A 19204-nucleotide genomic window follows, 5' to 3' on the forward strand; every position below is an offset into this window, starting at 1 on the left:
CTCTCGGCAGTGGCGCAAAGGCTCACACCCAGCTCCTAGACACAAGGACCACTAGCTGTCCCAGCACCCAGGACACAGCTGCCTGCTCCACCCTATCGGGGGCCCTCCAGCGCCCACCACACGCTCACCTCAGCGGTGGGATCTGAGGGGAAGGCCGCGCTGGGGGTAGAGACGGTCTCCACCACAGGGGGCGGGGCCACCACGGCCGGCTTCGCCTCCGTCTCCTCGGCCGAGTCCTCGCCCTTGCTGGAGTCCCTGCCCTCGGCACCAGTGGGCAAGCCCATGTCCTGCAGCACCTTCAGCAGAGATACCCGTAGGGCCAGTCACCACGAGGGCTTCCAGCCCGGGGTCTGAAGCTGGAAGCTCCTGGGGGGCTCCCGGCAATTGGGAAGGTGTTTTGCCCGTTAGCTCCCAGGAGACCCACTGCCCAGCTGGGTCTAGGGACACCCTATGTGTCAGCCACAAGGACCAAGGCATCATCGCCACGTGTGACCTGGCAAACATTTGAAAGTCTAACGGTTGCAGCGCTCGCCCGCCTGGGCTCCTACCCCAGGCCCCGTGCTGTCTGCATTGAGCGCCTCACAGGGAGTCGGGGGCCGGGGGCACTCTTGCTGTTTGGAGGACATGTCCCATCGCAGGGCCGCGGCCACACTCACCTTGACGGCCACGTGCAGCTTGGCGGTCTTTTTGGACGGGCCCGAGGCCTCGAACGAGTTGCCGTCCACCTCCACAGACATGGTGAAGATGGGCGCGTGCACCGGCCCAGTCTGGGAAACCAGTTTGTACTGCAGCCCCGGCTTCAGCTGGTTGAGCCTCATCAAGGCGTTCATCGCCTGGGGCGGCTCTGCCTTCTCCTCTGGAGAGAGAACAGCGACACTGTTCTGCAAGGTCGGTCAGCTGAGCCGGGGAGGGGGCACGTCTGCCGGCCTCCTGCCCCACAGCACAGTGGCCCGGGTGCTGTGCGCACCACGGCCTCCCCGCCCTTCGCAGGCATACCCACCCCACCTGTGTTCCCTGCCCGCGCTGTATTTAGTCATTGAGAAAAAGGACTTCAGTATCGCGTCCGAGCAAACGCAGCAACAGCAGGCATCTTGTGCACGAGGTGGTGGGGGATGGGGGGTGCTAACCCTCCCTGGAGCCAGGGCAGGGAAGCTGGGCTGGGAACGAAGGCCCGCACCTTTCTTCTGGATCTTCTTCTTCTTTTTGCTGGGCGACTTCTCCTCCCCGTCCTCCTCCATCGGGCGCTTCATGGGCGTAATGGCGTAGGTGGTACTGGGGGGGATTTGAACTGAGGGAAGAGCGGGACAGGGCGGCTGAGTGCAGCCCGGCCTCTGCTGCGCGTGCGCCCCGCCGCACCGCCTGGCCCTGTGGGCTCACCCGTGTAGTCCACTGGAGTTTCATTCTTTGGTTTCTTGGGCATCTTAGAAGGCAGAGGGTCCATCCCCAGGACTTTATGGAGCTGGCCAAACGCAGCAAGTCGCAGAGCATGCTGGAGAAGGGGAAGAAGACTCTGACTCGGCCGCCCTGCGCTCCCAGCTGAGGTGTGTGCGCTTGCTAATGCCTTCTGGAAGGGGCGGGAGCTGGGGCGTGCTAACGGTCTCCCCTACTACAACAAGGGGTCCCCCAACAGCCAGGGGAGGGCCTGACTGCCAGGGCCCAGCCTCGCTGTGGGGGAAGGCCAGCCTGTGACCACCCCCCGAGAGGAGTACAGGAGACCCCATCCTGGGGACTGGTTGCCACACGGAGCCACGTGGTAGGCCTGCAGGGGAAGGAGCCCCAGAGCTGTCCACACAGCAAGTTCGTCTCCCCGCTAAACTCGGTGTCCGAAAACAGCACTCGAGCCGGCCGAGGGGGCAGGCGACAACCACGCGTGGCGCCAGGGGAAAGAAGCAGCCCAGGCTGGGGCACCCTGTACCGGGCGCGAGCCCTCTCCTGCAGTCCCCGACCTGAGCCTAGTGTCCGTGGCGGCCCTGAGAACGCCCAGTAACGGAACTGAAGCCGGTGATTACACACTGGGTCAGGGCTCGCGGTGGCAATGGCAATGGCGGCGACTATACCTGCGCACTCTGTGTGATATCTTCCCGTTGCTGTCTGTCTAGATGCCCAATAGCATCAGTGGCTTCTTTTTCACAAGGGTCATAAATGCCAGAACCATCTGAAGGCAGGAAACAAGGAAGATATGCAGAGGATTATCTTTTAGCATCTCGGAAGAGCTGTGCTGGCTGAGGGAACCAGGTGCGTTACCCCCCGCGCCCCATCCACACCCAGCTCTGGAAAACACGCCGAGCTCGGTGACCCACTCGGCGGCTAGCCCATGAGGGCAATAATCCATGTGTCTCAGAGCAAGGAGCTCGCGTGGGAGTGGGCCACCACTGCCCCGGGTCCGCCCTGAGTCACACTGCGGAGCCGGCACAGGGCTGGATATGATGGTGCAAGAGGGTAGTCACATGCTTCAGCCCTAGGGGGACACGGGGTTGCTGCTGCCCTAACCCGGTCAGGGGACCCGCCAGGAAGCGGCCTCGGGGCCTCAATCCCTGTCCTGTGCCTGTGACTTGCAGCGCACAGGGCCCCACCTGGCATCACGATGCCCGAGGCCAGGCACTCCAGCACTCTGCGCAGGGCCTCGCCGGCGCCCATGGGCCTGTTGGCCGTGCCGATGGACTTCTCGCACAGCAGCTCGAGCGGCTGGAAGGCAAGGGGCACGGTGAGCCAGCGCCCAGGGCACAGCCGCTGGGGCCACACCAGACACCAGACCTGTCTCCTTAAAGAGCTGGGGGAGGCCTCTCGGCTCTGCGGGCCCAGACGCAAAGTCGAGGCCATATTGGAGGTACTTATATTTAAGATGCAGCCATTTGAAAGCATGAAAACCCTCCTAAGTCCAGGCTGTCAGAAAGCAGACAGCTGGCCAGGAGCAGCCACAAACACTGCTTCCTGGACGGACCCGTGAGAGGAAGCACACGGCCTGGCCCGCCCTCCCGAGGCTGCATGGGCTCTTTCCACAGCGGACCTGGTCTCGCTTGCACCCCTACCCAGGGGGTGGCATACAGTAACTGCTCCACAAGCCGCCATGACAGGGACGCATCAGCCACACCCTGAAGGACCACTGCAGCCCGGACACCATGATACATGCCCGGGATACGGGAGGAGGGCTCTGTGCACACAACCCCTGGGGGCCGAGGCTACGAGGCGCCTTACCCATCCTCTGAGGGGACCCCAGGTGGGCACACGGGTGCACAGGTCCCTCAGGACCCGGATGACAATGACACACGACTTCAGCCCGTTGGCTCTGGCCTAAAGGAACAAAGCACAGGCTCTTTAACCGAGGCTGCTCCGCGCACACAGGCACACATGAACACGAGTCTCAGGGCGCTGCTTTGTCCAGGGTACGTGGTGAGCGTTCGCCACCACAAAGCGCGTGGTCAGTGGCAACGTCACTGTGCAGACAGACAACAAGGACAGTACTCGTGGCACAAAGCAGCAGTGGCCCACCTACTAGTCACAAGCCTCCTGGGGGTGTCAAATTTGTGCACGCGCGCTCCTTTAGCAACCGCACGCCGGCGGCTGCTAAGTTTGGCACGGTGGTCTTCATGGTCCCGAAACTTTACGGTGCAAGTTAGCCAAGTTAAAGCTTAGGAATTCTCTACCGAAAGACAAATAGAAGAACAAAATGCAAACCTGGAACCACTTGGCGTGTCGGAGGGACGCCAAGGCAGCAAGGCATTTGTGCCTGTCCAGAACGTCCGGGGGGTCGTTGACTGAGGGCGCTTCTATTCATGGGCGGAATAAGAAGACAAGGCAGTTTGACCAAGGGGTTTCTGTCGGGTGGGAAGGGGTGTGGCGGCTCCCTATGGGCAGCCGAGGCTCCCGGGGTCTCAGGGCATCTCCGCCCTGGGCCAGGGAAGGAGAAGCTGGAGTGCGTCTAATTCTGCCCTGAGAGGAAATCAAAAAAATCAGAGGCCCCTCCAAAAAAAACCAAAAACAAAACCAAAGGTGGGAAGTTACTCTAAAAGGCACCATCCCATGGGGGAGGGGACAGATAGGTGGCCCCTATCTTCTAAGAGACTGTTACCTTGCTTCCTCCCCTGGATCTCCCAAGAAATGAGCTATGCTAAAAATTTCAATAGGAAAAAAAAAAAACAAAAACAAAAAGGTGCGGGGAGTGGAAATGAACTCCCTCTCTGCGCCCACCAGGCTGACTGCCCTGCCCCAGCCCTTGACAGAGAGAGTCCTGTTGGTCAAAGGTCCAGCGTCCCTAAATGGATACACGAGAAGGGCTCTGCTAGCCGGAAGCAGACGTCAGAACGGAAAGGAATGCAGAGCGCCGGCCGGGCCGCAGTGCCCGCGCTGCAGCAGAAGAGGCCGTGTCCCCCGCCGCGCCAGGGCTTCGGGGAAGGCCCACGACCCTTCCTCCATGGCATGAGGAATGTGATTAAGACACATCGCGTGAAGAGCCGCGTGAGGGGCCCAGGGTGGACCTCGAATCGAGAAAGCACTATTAACGCTTGAGGTTTTGGTTTGAGAATCGCACAAGTGCTTAAAACTTGACCCAAACTCCGCACCAGCTGGGTCCCTCACCGCGGCCGATCAGCGTGGCCAGGGGAAGAGGACACACGAAGGAGCCCTCGGTTCTGCTGCAGCACAAGCAGTCGGCCCCACTCCAGCGTGATGTTCACGCAGAAACCATCTGCTGTCTTCATACTTGAAAAACCACAAAATCACCAGGGACACGCTTGTCCAAGGCCAGAGAATGGCTCAACCGAAGTACCCAGTTCAACACGAGAACATTCCAGGATTACGAGCAACGCCAATGGTGCAGCCCTCTGTGAAAAGTGCTACTCACTTTCAGTGCGAGCATTGTGTGAAGCTCCCTGGGAGCGACACCGCAGGGAGCTGCGATCTCGGAGCAAAGGTGGCCAAAGCCACACCGAGCGCCTTGCCTCAGAGCACTCTAAAACTGAATAGCACATTTGAATGGCGAGGGAACACCCCGTCTCTGAGGTCCTGCAGGCCTGCCTCAGCCGCCCTACCTCCAGCTAACACCTTCTCCATTTCTTCTCTGACAACAGGGGACGTCAGGTGGATGGTCAGGGACAATGGAGGCTCTTTCGTATTTTTTATCACAATCGCAGCGTCATCGACAGACTGGAGGATTTCGTACTTGTCTTCTGTGACAGCCTACAAAAGAAAAGGCAGCCTGCAGCACACTTTCTTCGCGGGGTAATCGGCAGCACTGGGTGGCCTGCTGGTCACTACGGTCGAGGCCGCCTTCTTGGGGGTGAGGTGACAGCAGTGCCTTCCCCCCAGGGGGTCAGGACCTCCCTCTTGCCATCCAGGTCTTTGTCACTTTGCGGGCACTGCAGAGAGGAGGGGACCAGCTCCACAGAGAGAGCAATGACTGCCACAGGAAGCTTTATAAGGCAACGGGAAGGGCTGAGGGTCTGGAGAGGAGACTAGGGCCCGAACCCTCGTTTTCTCCCTTGCGACTCGCGTAACTTTAGGTAAGTCTCTTGATCGCACTACGATCGTGGTTTCTAATCCGTGAAATGGACAAAGCGATGTGACCTCTAGCACAAGGCTGCAAGAGGCTTGCGTGGGCCCTGGGGGTCCAGCATGAGGCCCAGCAGCGGGCATCCAGACACCGCTATTTCCACCCCAGGAGGAGCAGCCCTCAGGGTGGAATGACAACCATGGGGAGTGAGAGCGTTTACAGCCTACGAGGCACATAAGATCATGGACTGGCTGCAGTACACACGTCTATAAATGGATGTTCCCAACAGTCTGACCTCCTCTTCCTTTATCAGTTTACATGCCTTGATGAGGCAAATTCCAGCTCTTAGGATTTTTGTTATGGAACGCACAGTAAATATCATGCCGGGGGGAGAACAAACGCGCCCCAGCAAATCGAAAGTGCGCTTTCTCCTCAGCACTCCGGGCCGGACTGCGCCTGCTCACGGGGCTGTCTGTGCACTCTAAGATGCTTAGCAGCATCTCTAGCCACCGAGTAGGAGCCAGTAGCACCCAATTCTCCCATGGTGACAACCAAAACTGTCTCCAGCCAAATGTCCCCTGGGGGCAAAATCACCCAGCAAAGCACTAATCTAAAACTATAAAATACACTTTATTCGCATCTTTCTTCAAAGACGGACTCTGCAGAAATCATCTTTCCTTTAGAAACATTTACATCAACTTCATTTCTTCAATTAACATACTTCTTATAGTTAAGGATTAAAATTAGCTTAAAAATTACCACGAAAACAGAAAAGTTTAGGGCTTCGTTCCCCTTAAACTGCCCCTGAAAAGAACCTCTGGCCCTGCGTCAGCACCACCTCTCAACGCCAACCCACCAACCCCAGACCGTCACCGCACAAGACGGAACGCGTGTTTCTGGGTGAAGTGAACACTGTGTCTCCCCCGAAGGAAGGAGATTTGTGTCTTTGTCTTTACTTTCTTCTTTCGCTGATCCTGTCCCTAAATGCAGGGTGGACTCATCCCAGGGAGGCAGCATGTGGCAATGGGGCATGGAAGCTCTGAAGGCGGAGAACTCGCCAGCCGGGGATGCTGGGGTCATTACTCAGCTCCCTGAACCTCGGTCACATCTTCCAGAACACTGAGATGATAAAGCCCTACCTCAGAGGGTCGTTACGAGGATGAAATGATTCACGTAAAGAATGCGTCTGGCCCAGAGCCTGGTGTAGTCAAAGCTCACGAAATGTCAAAGGCTAGTATTTATGCAACACTTTGGTAACGAGACAAATCAACTGGTTTTAAAAAAGCTTCTCTGTCCAGGTTCGGATCAGGAGGAGTGTCAATAACTGTACTATCTAGTCATCCATCCACCCGACGCCATGTGGATGTGAAGGCCAACCCACTGCGGCCCTGGCACAGTGCAGCTTGGCGCCTGGCAGGCACGGGGTCCTTCCTGGCTGCCACTGCGGCCAGCAAGCCACCATCCACAGAACTTCAGTGGCTCCGTGGCATCCTGCCCATTAGCCATCGAGAATACCAGAAGGCCTGACCACAGCAAGTGCAAGGTGGGTCTGGAGGGTGCCTCGGCGCCCTGCACAGCTGGGCGTGGCCCCCTCTGCCCCGCGTCCTCCACAAGCACCCCGACCCCGTCCCAGGGGGCGCTGCACTCACAGCGAGCTGGATGGCCAGGTTGTCGGCCACTTTGTCCAGGAGGGCGGTCGTGGGCTTCTCCTTGCACAGCAGCACCAGCTCGAGGTCCAAGTCCCCCTTGAGCAGCAGGCCCTTGGCCACGAGGCCAACACGCATCACCCCACGCAGGGTTCTGGTCATGTGCTCCGTCTTCTGCTCCCTGAGGACAGACCACCCACCTTCAGGGAGGCATCCAGTCCGCCCAGAACCCAGAGGCCCTGGAAAGGCTGGAATCCCTTAGAAAAGGAGATGCTCACCTACACTGGCCAGTCTCCCCAGGAAAGCAAAAGGACCCCAGAGCTCTCCCACTTACCCGGCGCCTTCTTTGCTCTCATCCTCCGGGGGTGCATCCATGCTCTCCGACTCGGCATGCTCGCCGCTGCCTTTCTCCTGCTCATCGATCCAGTCGGATACGGCTTTGAGAGCCCGTTCCGTGTGCGACACCATGTTCTGCACCGCCTCCAGCTCCTCTTGGGTCGGATAAACGGACGAATGCTTTGCCATCACGTGGCGATCATCATTCACAAAAATTCGCACTGGACGCTGGAAATGCAAAAACTCAGTCAAAAACAACGCAGAATCCAGGCAACCCACCGCTTATCTTGTAAGCTGCACAACTCAGAATTATGTATCAGCATTTGTGTGAAAATAAGACTCTGAACATGATGGAGGGTTTGCGACCAGGACAACCAAACCTAACAGTTGTGCCTTGTCTAGGCAGTGGGAAGGGGGCACTTGCTTCACACATTTCGATGTACAGTAGTCCCCCCGGATCCGTGGGGGTACATTCCAAGACCCCCAGTGGATGCCTGAAACCGCGGATGGTACCGAACCCTAGAGACACGCTGTTTTTCCTACACAGACGTGCCTATGACAAAGCTTAAGTTAGAAATGAGGCACAGTAACAATAAACTAGAGCCACTCTACCACCGCCGTAAGAAGTCATGTGCATGTGGCTGCTCTCAAAGATCTTAGTGCGCTGTACTCACCTTTCCTCTTCTTCTTGTGACGATGTGATGATGACACAAAGCCTACGTGATGAGATGAAGTGAGGTGAATGACTGCATCACGCTACTCAGAACGGCGCGCAATTTACAACTTAGGAACTGTCTACTTCTGAACTTTCCACTTAATATTTTCGGACCGCAGTTGACCGCAGGTAACTGACACCGCGGAAAGCAAAACCACGGATAAGGGGGGACTACTGTATTTGAACTGTTACACTATGCAGTATTTTATAATTCAAAACCTCTCATGAGAGTGGTAATAGAACCAAACGCTTAAAAAGGGCAATGCTACAAACATTTTTGTACATAAACGAAGAAACAGTATCTATGATTTAAAAAAAAAAAATTCTTACCATTTTTACTTCTTTTTCTGTAGTGTCTGGAAATCAAATTTTTGCTTATCTTTTCAAATTGTGACAGATTTCCTTGGTGTTATCAATACTTCAACTATCTACAAGATCAGAAAATCCTTTTAGTTTCAAATATTTCACAGCTGGATGAATTTTATCGCCCAGACAGTCGGCAGTATGCAAGCCGGGGTGCCGCCTCCCGAAGGAGCCCATTGACACAGCAGGATGCATCTGTACTTCCAAGTAACCACACTAAGCCAAGGCACAAACAACTACAAAATCCCCTCAACATGACAACAGCTGGTTTCTAGAAGCCACATCTGATTTCAGGCCCACGCTCATGTAATTTTTACTTTTTCTACCTTCTTCCATCAATTTTTACATAAAGTATGTCAATTTTTAAAAATATAAAAAATAAATATATTAACAAGCCTCCAAAAAATGGTACAGGAAGAAATATTTGGCAAAATCTTGGTGTCTGGAGAAGGGAGAGTGAGTGAAGGAACTCTGGACCCTGAGGGTAATGAAGAGATGGAAGGAAAGCAGGAGACAGAGGACCCCAAAAGACTTCTGTAACCTGCACAGGTAAGAACCTTCTGCAACGTCAGGTGGACATGACCACTGCGCCACGTGGATGGACAGACCTGTGGGTTCAACTCCAGAGACGCTGAGACAACTGAAATGTACCACAGAAGTCTTCAGGACACATGTGGTTATAACTACAATTTTGGACTCATTAAATAACATGCCAACTACAACCTACTCAATTCCCACTCTGTGCCAACAGTCTGGTCCACACTGAACTCTTCCAACTGAGTCGACAAAACCCCCATCCGAATGTGTGTCAGATGAATCCACCCATTCCATCCAACCACGTTAACAGCCAGCCCCCTCAGTCTACGCCGGGTACCAGCCAGAGCAGCAAAGGCACCCGCTTCAAGAATAAACGCTGACATGATTGGCCAAAACAAGAATTTCCCACAATGCTTCAGGACTACCTAGCAATCTAATTGAAAATTTAAAGGTTTCAAAGTAGAACTTGAAAATCTAAGGGTGGAATGGGAGGTGACACCTCCGCAGAGCGCGGAGAGAGGACAGGCGGGGTCAAACGCTTCATGGTGGGGGAGGGGGAGGGGAGGGAGAAGGGGAGGACCAGGCCCTGGGCTCAGCTGCGGGCTGGGCGTGGGCCCTTGGGGAGCCACTGGGTTGTCACCAAGTGGAGCCTGAATCCTGCCTGCCCAGCCATGCGGCCTTGACGTTTCTTTGGCGCTTCCTCCTCCTAACCTGCAACATGGCAGCTGTCCCTCTAGCTCTCAGGGACACTGTGAAAATTCAATGAGTCAACCCATGGGAAGCATGCAGCACAAATCCCACAGACCCTCAAAGTTGACACAGACTTCTCCTACATCATCGGGGTGCTGTGGGGCCGAGTGATGAGTGACGTGCACCCACAGTGCACCCCGTATTAAGGAATGAGCATTCATTCAGTCAGGAATGAATGATATTGCAGCTGTATCTGAAAATAACAGCTTTAGCGGTATACCTTTTTTTGGGGGTGAGGAAGACTGGCCTCCAGCTAACATCTCTCGCCAATCTGCCTTTTTCCGCCCTCCCCAAAGCCCCAGTACATAGCCGTATATCCTAATTGTAAGTCGTTCTAGTTCTTCTATGTGGGACGCTGCCACAGCAGTGTGTAGGTCTGCTCCCAGGATGCGAACTGGGGAACTCTGGGCCAAAGCAGAGCGCCCGAACTTAACCACTATGCCTCTGAGCCGGCCCCAAGAATGTCTTTATCTGTTGGATGCACAATGAAGATAGACTTATAGCTGAAAGTGCATGTGTGGTAACTGCTATACAATACTCCATTGAGGCGGGGAGTGGGGAAAGAACAAGGAAGGAACAAGATGGCAAAATGGTGACAGCTGTTGAACCTGGGGGTGGGTATATTGGGACTCACTTGTGCGTGTTTGAAAATTTCCATAATAGTTTTTTTTAAACGCATAATACACTTACGCACTCTTCAAAATGGCAGCTATAGCAGGCAATCTAAAAGTTAAACCAAAGCTCAGAAACCCAATTTTAACCCGACAAGAAGTGGGCCATCAGAAATCACAGCCTCACAGCAAGGAGGAGCCTGTGAGAAAGAGCCACCAGTCCTGGCCATAGCTATGCTGGAACCCCGTCAATCTGATAAGGAAGGCGGACGCTGAAAGCCGCATTTACTGATCCGACCAGTATTTAGTGTACACCTCCTGTGTGCCAGGCGCTGGCCAAGATGCTGGGACACGACAGACATGGCAGGCAAGCCCCTGTTCCTGCGGCCCAGGCCAGCCGGTGTGCTCTAAGCAAGGCCAACCCTCCCGGTCCACCACGGCACAGGAGCAACGCCCGCTCACTGGACACCTGTCAGTGCTCATCTTATGCTGCCCCCGCCACAAAGAGCCAACGAAGAGACTTCACAGTCACACAGAACCGAAGCCCCGGCCCCGGGGACCACAGCCTTTCCACTAAGGGCTCTGCCAGACGGGCAGTGTCGGAACCGACTACAGGAGCTCCTCGGAGAGGCGGTGGACTCGGCACCTGACAAAGGAGCCGCACCAGGTGAGCCCGGGCCACGCTGCGCGCCAGCCAGCAAGCACGCGCTCACAGACTGACGCAGGCTCGCACAGAGGACGGGCGCTGACTGTGAGGGCTGCCACTGGCCACACTTGGGGCAATGGAGTATCCAAAGAAATAATGCTTCCACCTCCATGAAGTTCTAGAACAGGCGAAACTAACCAACGATGGGAGGGAACTCAGAGCAGCAGGTGCCTCTGGGGATGGTGGCGGGACACCTGAGAAGGGGCCCAGGGAGCTCTCTGGGGAGAGGGCCAGCGGCTCCACCTTGGTCGGGGCTGGACGTACGCAGTGGTTAGAACTCCCTGAACGGTATGCTCCAGACCTGCGCATTCCTTCAAAGAAAAGAACTAACGGTAGGCAAATGCTGGACTCTAGCTCATATTCAGAGGGAAAACTGCAACTTTCTGCTACTTACTTTGAAACCCATCTTAAACATAAAGTGGACTGAAGGAAGAAGAGAACAGGTGGATGGACAGATGTGTGACACAGAAGAGTCAACCGTCAACGACAGCACCCAGGGAGGGTACACGAGGTGAGGCAGTGTTCCCCGCAAAATTGTGTCACCTTTTGTATATTTTGAAAATATAAGTGTTTCAAATATAACACTAAAATTAATTCAGCACATTGAACTTACACAAATCCACGAGTCCATAATGATACTTAAAAAACAAAAACCAAAAACCCTAGTTTGCCACCCTCGGAGCTGGCTACAGCCCAACTCCACATTCAAAATCATTCATAGGACTGAAGTTCACCCAGCTGACGTGGGGAATCTACCAAAAGCGCCATCTGACAGAGAGAAGTGAGGAGCCAAAACCCTTCCTTCCATGGCTGGGGAACAAGATACTCATTGTGTCAAAACATCAGCCCATCAAAAGTGCCTCGCCTCAATGGGCCGGCCCAGTGGCACAGCAGTTAAGTTCACATGTTCCGCTTCCACAGCCCACGGTTCCCCGGTTCGGATCCCAGGTGCGGACCTACACACCCTTTGTCAAGCCACGCTGTGGCAGGCGTCCCACATATAAAGCAGAGGAAGATGGGCATGGATGTTGGCTCAGGGCAAATCTTCCTTAAAAAAAAAAAAAAAAAAGTGCCTTAAGGACGTGCACAGGCCCCCAAACACATGTGTCTTCAGCCAATGCGCTGCATGTAGGTTTCCATCCACTGTCTTCACTGTTTATAACGTGGAAACAGGGCGGGGCCTTGGCTCCGGGGCTGCCTCACTTGCTGGACCTCTGCTCGGAGGCGCAGGCCCCAGGAGGGACCTCTGCTGGGACTCATTGGGCTGTGGCCAGTCTGACCACCACACTTGGCCCGAGTGGTCCATTCATCCCAGGCCCTCCTGAGGGCAGGCCTTGGTGGCGACGCCTCCTGATCCAGGTGGACAAGCGAACATGAGCACTAATTATCTGAACTAAAGCAACTGTTGGAAAACTGGTGTCAACACTCCCTTCCAGGGCAACAAAACTGGCCTTGCTTGTCTCTAGGGAGGCCAGGTCTGCCATCCAGGCCTCCGGGAAGCCAGCTGCCCTGGTCCTGAACACCAAGGAACCCCTCTCATTAAGGAACACCCGGGTCTTCTGGGTGAGCAGAAACCTCCTTCTAAAGATTTCTGGGGGGACTGGCCCGGTGGCACAGCGGTTAAGTGCACATGTTCCGCGTCTTGGCAGCCCGGGGTTCACCGGTTCGGATCCCGGGTATGGACATGGCACCGCTTGGCAAGCCATGCTGTGGCAGGCATCCCACATATTAAGTAGAGGAAGATGGGCAGGGATGTGAGCTCAGGGCCAGTCTTCCTCAGCAAAAAGAGGAGGTTAGGCAGCAGATGTTAGCTCAGGGCTAATCTTCCTCAAAAAATAAAAATAAATAAAAACAAAGATTTCTGGCGAAGAGCACAGCACCCGACGCGCACCCTGCACTGCCCCTGCCAACCTAACTCCAGACAGAAGCTGTGCAAGGCTGCACAGTCGCTCCTACAGCTATGTTCGGGAGTCAAACGTGGGCACCAGCAGAGCCAGAGTTTTACCAGCCCAGCCTCTGAAAAGAAACCCCAGGAAGGAAGGAGCGGAGACAGCAGGATCAGGATTTTGACCGAGCCCTCCCTGAGGCCTGGGATGATCTAACATGCAGGGGTCAGGTTTCTGTTCTTTGTTCTGGAAACCAGCCCACCCACAGCATGCAGCGGTAAAGGAGGCAAAGCCACAAACATTCTGCCTGCGGTGCGATGACCATCTTTCTGACCTCTCGCTAATTACACTGACGTCCAGGGCACTTGCTGCCGGGAAAGAAAGGCCCAAGTTAGCCTGTGTGGACCAAGAAAGGTTTGGAGCATGAACGCCGGTGGAGTGGCAACACCCTAAGAGGGATGGCCCCATCTGTCTTCCAGGGTGGATCTCCCTCCAGGGTGCTCCGCAAAACCTTACAGCTGTCCCCACCACTCTGGGGAACAGTCTGGAGAACTGGCCTGATGCAGACAGACGATAGAGACCGAATCACGCTCCAAAATGTACCAGGACCCAGCCGAGCTCCTGCTCCCCGACCTCTGCAGCTCCCAGTCCGGGTGTGAAGTGACGTGAGACGCGCGCTACCCTTCAGTGACCCCTTCAACTTCTACTGATTCAGACTCACGTCATCAAGGACTCATGGACAATAATCTTGACAAGGCAACCCAGCCAGAAGATGCTCCTCGAAAATCTGGTTATGGACGCCATGCCGAGAAACTTCTAAACTCAACTCAAATCTAAAGGCTAGAGCAACGGGTCCTAGTTCTGTCTGCAGGAGTGTTTTAACTGGTCCACAGGGAGGTGTAAAGTTAGGAATAAAGACTTTCACAAATATTTTCAATTTAAAGAACTGCCCTTTAAGCTTATTTTCTTCCTATATTTTCAGCATTAAAATATCCCTTTTTCTTATGAAAAGGTGGAAATGGAATACAGTGACAAAAGGATATTTTCTTTGACAAAATAAAAAGTCGGCAAATACAGACTGTTTCTCAAAATGCTTCTGGAACTCCACCTGGTGTGGGAGACCCAGGACTCCAGGCCCTGTGGTACGTGGAGCACCCACGGGTCTTGGGGACAGAAACCCCAGCTGTGTGTCCCACCCTGGACCCCCCAACCTGGCAGCTGTGGGACCTCCAGGAAATTACTTACCTGTTCAGAGCTGGGTCAAAAATGAGATGAAAACACCAGCTAGGCCTAAGAGTTGCAAACAGTCAGGATGAAAGGTGACTGTGGGAAAATGCTCTAACTGTGAAAGCGTACTACACTGCAAACGCAACGTCTTAGGGTAATCTCAGCTACTCTGGGATGAACCAAAAGAAGTGCCTTAAAATCTGCTTGTGAGGGCGCACTACCACAGCACAAGGTCCAACGCGACTCCAGGCGGGAATCCCCAAACCCTCTTCCCAGCATGCTCTTCAGGCCGCAGACAGGGCAGGGGGCAAACATGGGGACCCCCCACACCCGGTGAGGGGCAGAGGCACCTCGCCCATGGAGCCCACTAGGAAGCCTTCGATTTTTTTTTTTAACTTAGTGTACAATTTAATTTGTTTACTTCTCCCAAAAGTGTTTTCTCCCTAGTTAAGGGGGGAAAAAAGAGACAGTCCCTCAAAGGCTGTTAACTATGAACACAGAGATGTATGATTTCTTTTAATGGCTAAGGATCCCTTTTTTTTTTTTAAGATTTTTTTTTTTATTTTTTTTTTCCTTTTTCTCCCCAAAGCCCCCCGGTACATAGTTGTGTATTCTTCGTTGTGGGTTCTTCTAGTTGTGGCATGTGGGACGCTGCCTCAGCGTGGTCTGATGAGCAGTGCCATGTCCGCGCCCAGGATTCGAACTAACAAAACACTGGGCCGCCTGCAGCGGAGCGCGCGAACTTAACCACTCGGCCACGGGGCCAGCCCCCTAAGGATCCCTTTTTAAATGAAACTTTTTGTTTTGAGATTAACTGCAGCCCCGTGTGCAGCTGTAGGAAATCACAGATCCAATATACTCTTTAGCCAGTTTCCCCAATGGTAACATCTTGCCAGCTAGAGAACAATATCATAAGCATAACGCTGACGTCAATACAGCCGGAGACAGACCACTGCTGTCACAAGGATCCCTCGCTCCTGCAGCCCTTGGAGAGCCACAGTCACCTTCCCAGCAGCCAGCAGGCCTAACCCCAAGCAATCACCAACCCATTCGCCATGGCTGTAATGTTGGCATTCCAAGAATGTTACATAAACGGAATTACCGAGCATGTAACCTTTCCGGATTGGCTTGTTTCATGCAGCGTAACTGCCTCAAGATGCATCCAAGATGTGTAGCAACGGTTTGTTCTTTTTTTCTCGCTAAGTAGTATTCCACCGTGCGGGCATACCATTGCATGTTTAACCATTCGCCCGCAAGGGACAGCTGGGTAGGTTTCAGTTCTCGGCTCTTACAAATAAAGCTGCTCGGAACGTCTGTGTCTAAGTCTTCGTGTGAACACAGACGTTCATTTCTTTGGGATAAATGCCCAATGGAGAAACTACTGGGTCATATGGTACATGCCTGTTTCGTTTAAGAAACTGCCAAAATGTTTTTCCAGAGTTGAAGTGTTAGATTTTAAAAAACTCACTCAAGTCACTTCACTGAAATCGACCCAATCCCCCTCCTCTCCGGCCCCCCCCCCCCCCCCCCCCCCCTGTGGTCACTGGTGAGCTCTCCCTGGGCAGCGCACAGACCTCCCTGTTCACAAGGCAGCCCGCCTGCTCTCCTGGAAGGATTTTTTTTTTTTTTTTAAAGATTTTATTTTTTCCTTTTTCTCCCCAAAGCCCCCTGGTACATAGTTGTGTATTCTTCGTTGTGGGTTCTTCTAGTTGTGGCATGTGGGACGCTGCCTCAGCGTGGTCTGACGAGCAGTGCCATGTCCGCGCCCAGGATTCGAACCAACGAAACACTGGGCCGCCTGCAGCAGAGCGCGCGAACTTAACCACTCGGCCACGGGGCCAGCCCCTCTCCTGGAAGGATTTTGCACAGGTCACCCACAGGACAAATATTTAAGTGCCACTGTGAGCCATGGGGCTGGGCTGGTTATTTCCATATTGCTGACATTTAAGCTTTTTTTTTTTTTTTAATTAGGAATACATAGCAAGGATTACTAACCTGTAAAAAATCTCAACGTACTACTAAGAAGTGAGCCTAACTTGCAACGTTTCATTCTTTAAACAGACACACACACACACACAGATAAGAGAAAGAAAGCAGCTCAGAGGCAAGCAGCAGAAAAGCAAGCGCCCGGAAGATGATCCCAGTAAGACCTTATCCTTGAGCTTGAAGCACGACCCTAAGGAAAAAAGCAAGCAGCAAGGTTGTCTGGACCGTTCAAGGAAAATTATCCTGGATCTCAAAGAGCCGACAGCACTTCTTCTCACAGATCACCTAACATTATCAAAATCATCTGTAACAAATTCAGACACTGATAATAAAAGCACGCACATCCAACTCTGTAACTAATGGTCCTTGGTGATCAACATGTGGCCCACAAGAAGATGGCCCTTGGATAGTAAACTCCCTTTCCTGTTAAAGGTGGCGGTTACGTTTTCAATTTCTTCATTATGTGGACAGTCAACGAGAAGAGAAAACAAACTAAATTTCAACTGGACATTGCTTTCTCAAGATAGAAAATAGCAGATGTCAGCAGTCTGTCTGAATTTCCAACTGCAACTGATAATGGGCTCACCTATAAGGTGCTGCCTGGGAGGAATCTCTCAGGGATCTAACAGAGCATCAGCATGGCAAGGACCCATTCAGCAAGTCAGTGCACTGACAAGGCTCCCGGACAGCCACCTGGCCACCGCGCTTCTACTACCCACTCTGTGACGCTGCCAGCACCACGGAGAGGCAGCACCGACTCACCCTAAGTTATAAACCTCAGGCAGCGAGTCATCCACACAGAACTGTCACTGGCTGCAGCAGGTGTCTGAAGCCGCCTTGTCCCTTCAGGGCCACGCCCCCTCCACGAACAAACTGTGTGTCAGCTCCGCTCAGATTCCTACTTGTCTCTGATTCCCAGCCTGGCTGCTGGAAACAGAAATCAAATCTTCCTCTCCCGGGACTTCGCTAAGATAAAAAGCATCCACCATACAGAGCCCAGAGCATCCTCACTCCTGAAGGTGCAATCAAAGCAGGATGCAAATCAGGGTCACCACTCGGCGACACACAAGCCAAGACCGGATGGTGACATTCACACAGCTTCTGAAACTGCACAAGGTCCATCAACTCACTGACGAAATGCGGCAGGAGGGCAAGGCCACGCAGGTGCAAACCCGAGTTTCTTGGGGAAAACAATAAGTCCTCTGGGCCATCAAATGCAATCCGGACGGGGGCGGCAGTTAAGAGAGCGCTGTCCCAGGCCCAACTCCCCAAGCCTGTCCAGAAGCGAGCGCACTTCCACCCTCACCTCTTGCTGAGGTCCACGGACGGACAAGATGGTGCCCGCTGTTGACCCCAAGGGAAGAGGCCCATAGACTGCAGAAGGCTCCTTCCTCCTCACTGGCTCCACCTGGAAGACGGAAGCAGGGGAGCCGGAAAACGAGCACCAGATAGCGATAACAAAGTAGCAGCGGCCTCTGGCCAATGTGGCATCTCCACAGAACGATTTTAAGAAAATAACAGACACCTAGAAATATGAGCCTCCAAAATAATTCTAAGTACTAAAGGAATTTTTGCCAATAGGCAATAGTCTAAGTTCAATCAGGGCAAAACAAACAAAAACTGCAAACAAATTAGGCACCTCTGCTCCAGAAAGAGGGTGATTCCCAAGCTCGCCCAAGCTCCGGAAGGTAGAGAGACTGATAAGTGAGCGCCCAGTGCTGGCAAGGCCAAGCCTGGCAATAACTGCCAGGCTCCAGACAATACTAGGGCCTGCACAGATTCCATTCACAAATCCGAGACCAGGACCTGCCCACATGGCCAAGAGACAGCTCAGGGGCAAAGACCTGAGGACTAGGGACCGGAAGAGTAGCACCTGCCCGGGCCCTGGCGCCTTTTGCCCCTTTTCCAGCTGTGAATGAGCCTCTGGTTCCCACACTTCATTCACAGCCTGAGCGGCTACTGTAGCTGCGTCCCACGAGACCACACACAAAGCATCACACACAAAGCATAGTGGCAGCACTGTGAGCCATCCGTGGAGACTCCCAACCACAAATACCTGAGGAAGACTCAAAAGTCCTAAATTTGAATCCTAACTTCGGGCGGAACCTGGCGTTTTCCCATGGACCCCAAATATGCCACCAGACCACTTATTTGAAAGAGGGCAGAATCCCAAGCAAGCAGAAAACCAGATTCAGCATCGCTAGAATACCTGAGTCCAGAAAATGTAGGCTTATCACGGAAAGTGATGCTTTCTTGCTGATCCATCATGCCCCCTAAAGCAGAACAGCAAACCACTGTCACTCAATTTTGGAAACACTGAGGAGAGACGGCTTACTCTCCCCCAAGCTGGGGGAGGACATGTTGATCACTGTACACCCCAAACAATTCATCCAGGCGGAAGACTGAGCAGGGCAGAACCTCAAGAACAAACCCAAGAATCTCGGCTACTCAACCACTTGATGAAACCAGCTAGAATAGGGTTTCCAGCGCTCATGTCTGGATCTCAACCTTGGAGACCACAGTGTACCCCAAGATCGCACCACATCACCGTTTTGGGGGAGCACGCAAAGCCTAAGCAATCTGGAAAGAAGATCCAACGTCTGTAACCACCTGGACTAAAAGAAAGAGCAAGCCTCAACCCTCCCCCAAGTTTGGATCCTGATCTGCGGGGAGGCCTGGTGGTCCAGAGATTCGGGAACCCCGTGAAGCCACAAAGCCCTCCACTGCTTTTCGCGTAGAGACGGGGTTCCAGGGAGGGGGTCCACCTCCCCGCGCCACGTAAGGACAAAGGAGGCGACATTTCCCGCCTCGGGAACCTGGGACCCTCCCGGAAGCCGGGGAGGGCCGGGCACAAAGAGGAGGGGGTGAGCAGGGGGGTGGCCGCGGCCGCGCAGGCCAGGATGCTCCCGGGCCGAGGGGGTGTGTGCTCCCGGCACGTGCGCGCTGGGCGCCG

General features: G+C 53.8%; 1 protein-coding gene across 6 annotated transcripts in view; it reads right to left on the reverse strand.

Moving 5' to 3' along the window:
- The window catches only part of ILF3 (interleukin enhancer binding factor 3), a 34217-nt gene that overhangs the window by 9599 nt on the left and 5414 nt on the right, over nt 1-19204 (reverse strand). For 3 of the 6 annotated variants that reach the window (XM_046637744.1, XM_046637741.1, XM_046637743.1), the window contains exons 2-14: nt 8516-8613; nt 8145-8186; nt 7469-7698; nt 7138-7315; nt 5028-5175; nt 3676-3767; nt 3196-3291; nt 2574-2685; nt 2058-2155; nt 1378-1489; nt 1178-1288; nt 657-856; nt 129-296 (exon numbers count right to left, since the gene is read on the reverse strand). In XM_046637744.1, coding sequence (XP_046493700.1) covers nt 129-296; nt 657-856; nt 1178-1288; nt 1378-1489; nt 2058-2155; nt 2574-2685; nt 3196-3291; nt 3676-3767; nt 5028-5175; nt 7138-7315; nt 7469-7698; nt 8145-8186; nt 8516-8518 — 1590 coding nt within the window. In that variant the 5' untranslated portion in view covers nt 8519-8613. Of the gene's footprint in view, nt 1-128; nt 297-656; nt 857-1177; nt 1289-1377; nt 1490-2057; nt 2156-2573; nt 2686-3195; nt 3292-3675; nt 3768-5027; nt 5176-7137; nt 7316-7468; nt 7699-8144; nt 8187-8515; nt 8614-18460; nt 18525-19204 lie in introns of all 6 variants that reach the window. The other 3 variants (XM_046637742.1, XM_046637746.1, XM_046637745.1) reach the window with 3 other exon arrangements.

Source organism: Equus quagga, chromosome 14 (assembly GCF_021613505.1).
Source record: "Equus quagga isolate Etosha38 chromosome 14, UCLA_HA_Equagga_1.0, whole genome shotgun sequence".
Taxonomy (NCBI): Eukaryota; Metazoa; Chordata; class Mammalia; order Perissodactyla; family Equidae; genus Equus; species Equus quagga.